Consider the following 2,960-nt stretch of genomic DNA (forward strand, 5'->3'; position numbering starts at 1 on the left):
CGTTGGGCACCTGTGTCCACTCTGAGAGCTCTGACGTGCTCTGGCCGTGACTCTGGGCAGCAGGGTGTCTTGGGGAGAGTCTGGGGAGGCCACCTGCAGAGCAGAGGGGCCCAGAATACTGGTCACGCTTAGCAGCTGGCGAAGTAGCTGAGTGTTGATGTGTACTGGTCCATTTTCTGGTTTCGTTAAGTTAGGCGTTGCCACTGCTAGAAATCGAGTTAACTGGGCAGCAGCAGGGCCTCTGGCTCTGGCGGTAGGAATTCCCTGTGGTGACTTTGCCCGGGTTCTCAACTCTTGCCGCGATCCATTAGCGGTGTCACGAAGTCCGGTGGGTCCCGGGGGACAGTGGATCTGAAAACGGCCAGTTACGGCCGTGGGACTAGCACCACGCCACTCTCTCCCTGATTTCTAATGATACCCTCTCTTCAGCGCTCTGATACCTTTCACTCTGTCCCCTCGTTCCTCCCTGTGGTTCCTGTGCCTGTCCAGATGAGCTCTATGCCCAGAAACTGAAGTACAAGGCCATTAGCGAGGAGCTGGACCACGCCCTCAATGACATGACCTCTATGTAATTATGTGACAGCAGGCGGGGCTGGGACCTTGGCTTGCGGGTGGCTGGGGGTGTAGACCGCTTAGTGTGCTTTGGTTTTATCCTCTGGGCACTAGAATGTCCACCCTCATCTTTCAAACATTGGTGCTGGTTACTCATTGGCAGAAGCTGGGGAAGCATCTACTTTGGGGTCAGTGGTACAACCCTGACCTACCTGTGGTTTTGATTCACAGTCCCTTCATCACAGCACGGTGTGTTTTCTGTTTGTTTCTCAAATAGTCTCCCCAGCAGGGAGACTGCCGAAGGTAGAATCGTGTCTTCGTGCAGCCGAGGGCCAGTGACTTGGCTCTCACACTGCGGAGCAAAACTCAGACCTCCTGGGTGTATTTGCTTTGTGCCCCGATGTTAAAGTTCCGGGGAGAGTCTCACCCATGATTGGAAATATCAAATGCACCCGAGAATTGAACTCGATTCCCAGATCTCGGTCCCAGAGCGAGCCAGTAGTAAAAAGCACCAAGAAGAGTTGTCGGGGACCCTCCCCCGTTTGCTGTGCATCCCCGGTCTTGAAGCTGACCTGCGCCTCATGTCTTTCCCACTAACCCCGGAGAGAAGCCAGTGACTCCGGCTGTAACACCTGGCTCTTTTTTTTTTTTTTTTTATCATCCCTGCCACCACCTCTTCCTTTTCCCCGTCTTCCGTTCTCCCCAATGGCTGCGTAGATGGATGCTAGTCTTTCTCACCGAGAGTCTCCTTACTTTTCCATACAGATAACTTACCACCGTTTCTGCTCTGTTCTGGATCTGCCCCCTTTCCTCGGGGGACCCAAGGCCCCACTGTCACCCTGGATTCCATTCGGGTCAGCCCGGCTGGTCCCCAAGGCATTAGGATGGGCGGCGGGGGGCCACAAAGCAACTTATGTATTCTCTTCCGCCCCCACCCCAAATTAAAATGTTAAGCCGCTGGAAGCCTCGTGCCACCCTGCATCCGTGTCATTGACAAAGCTGCTGCTGTCTCTAAGAAGGAGCCTTGGGGGTGTGATGTAGGCTCTCCCTGCTCTGACTGGTATAATCAAAGCCACTTTTGTGTGTGTCTATTTTTTCTTGGCATTTAAACTCCACTGACGTGAGTCTGTCAGAGTCGGGGACTGGTAGGTTCCCTAGAATAGGAGCCCTCGTCTTCCTCCTCGGCCGAATGAGGTCATCTAAGTCCCTTAGTTCCGATTCTTAAATCACCCCACCTGGGGAGTTGTCCAGCCTCTCTTCAGGTTCTCTGATAAGTGAGGTTGAGAGACCAGCGAAGTGCCTGCTGGCGCACATCCTGTACCCTCTCGCCTGAGGTTCAAATGCTGCGTGAGAACATCCGCTGGGTTCAGGTGCATTGTCAGCGAACCTGACTAATTATATCACCCCGAGTCACCAAAACAGACGTAGTGGATAGAATTTTTAACAGTTACATGTTTTCTTTTTGAACCCTTCCTTATCTGTTTGAGGCTTACTGCCATTTGTCTCCTAGTGTGTACACGTGGACTATAAAGTGATAAATGATCATCGGGAAAACAAAAGCAGCCAAGCATGCCTATTTCACATAACGTGCACAAGGTGGTAATGATTTGTTACATGCATTAATATGTTAAATTTCTGCTAGTAAAATTGTCCCTGGTTTAGATTATGGAATCACGTAATCAGCATCACGGAAACGCCTATTCCAGGTGACACAGCAGAGCTGGTTCAGTCTGGACGCTGCAGCTGTCAGTCGTGGCTCTTTAAGTGCTCGAGTGTTATTCACATAGTGCTCCAGTTTTTCAGCAGAGTACATACCGAAAATTCGCTTTTCTTCTAGATAGACATACAGCCGGGTGGAGAGGTTTTCCCTAATCTAAAACTCTAGGCCTCACTCGAATTCAGGGTTTTTTCCCATCCATACCATTTCTCCCTGCCACACAGCCTCTGAAATTAAAGTCCAGATTGATTTATTCATCTGACGCTTAACTGATATCTTCTAGGCACAGGGCATTAAGGTGGGAACAGAACGATCACTCCGGTTGCTCAGAACCTCGTCACAGAGAGATCATACATGTATATGTATAACAATGACGTGAGACAAGTGCCACAAATAAATAAAGTGTTGTGGGAGTTTCGAGGGGACCTTGATTCCAGGGAGGTGATTAGGAAAGACTCACGGAAGGAGGCATGTGACAGATACTTCATAAACACGCCACAACTCGCCTCTTCACTTTCACTGGGTTCTAGAGGATTGGATTTTTGACAGGCAGTTTGGTTGAGGTGCAGTAGATATTGGGCAGCAAAGAAGCGAAAGAATAATGGCGTAGATGGGGATGGGAAGGACACAGGAGCTGAAAGCAGGCTGGGGAGTTCAGTTTTATTTTGTAGGCGATGGGGATGTTACTGGA

At 50.3% G+C, this 2,960-nt stretch overlaps 1 protein-coding gene across 1 annotated transcript in view; it reads left to right on the forward strand.

Annotated features, from left to right (window-relative positions):
* Positions 1-2,960, forward strand: part of TPM3 (tropomyosin 3) — a 24,622-nt gene that overhangs the window by 15,177 nt on the left and 6,485 nt on the right. Inside the window, exon 7 of the mRNA XM_023534313.1 lies at positions 490-568. Coding sequence (XP_023390081.1) covers positions 490-568 — 79 coding nt within the window. The remainder of the gene's footprint in view (positions 1-489; positions 569-2,960) is intronic.

This window comes from Pteropus vampyrus, unplaced genomic scaffold (assembly GCF_000151845.1).
Source record: "Pteropus vampyrus isolate Shadow unplaced genomic scaffold, Pvam_2.0 Scaffold124, whole genome shotgun sequence".
Lineage (NCBI taxonomy): Eukaryota > Metazoa > Chordata > Mammalia > Chiroptera > Pteropodidae > Pteropus > Pteropus vampyrus.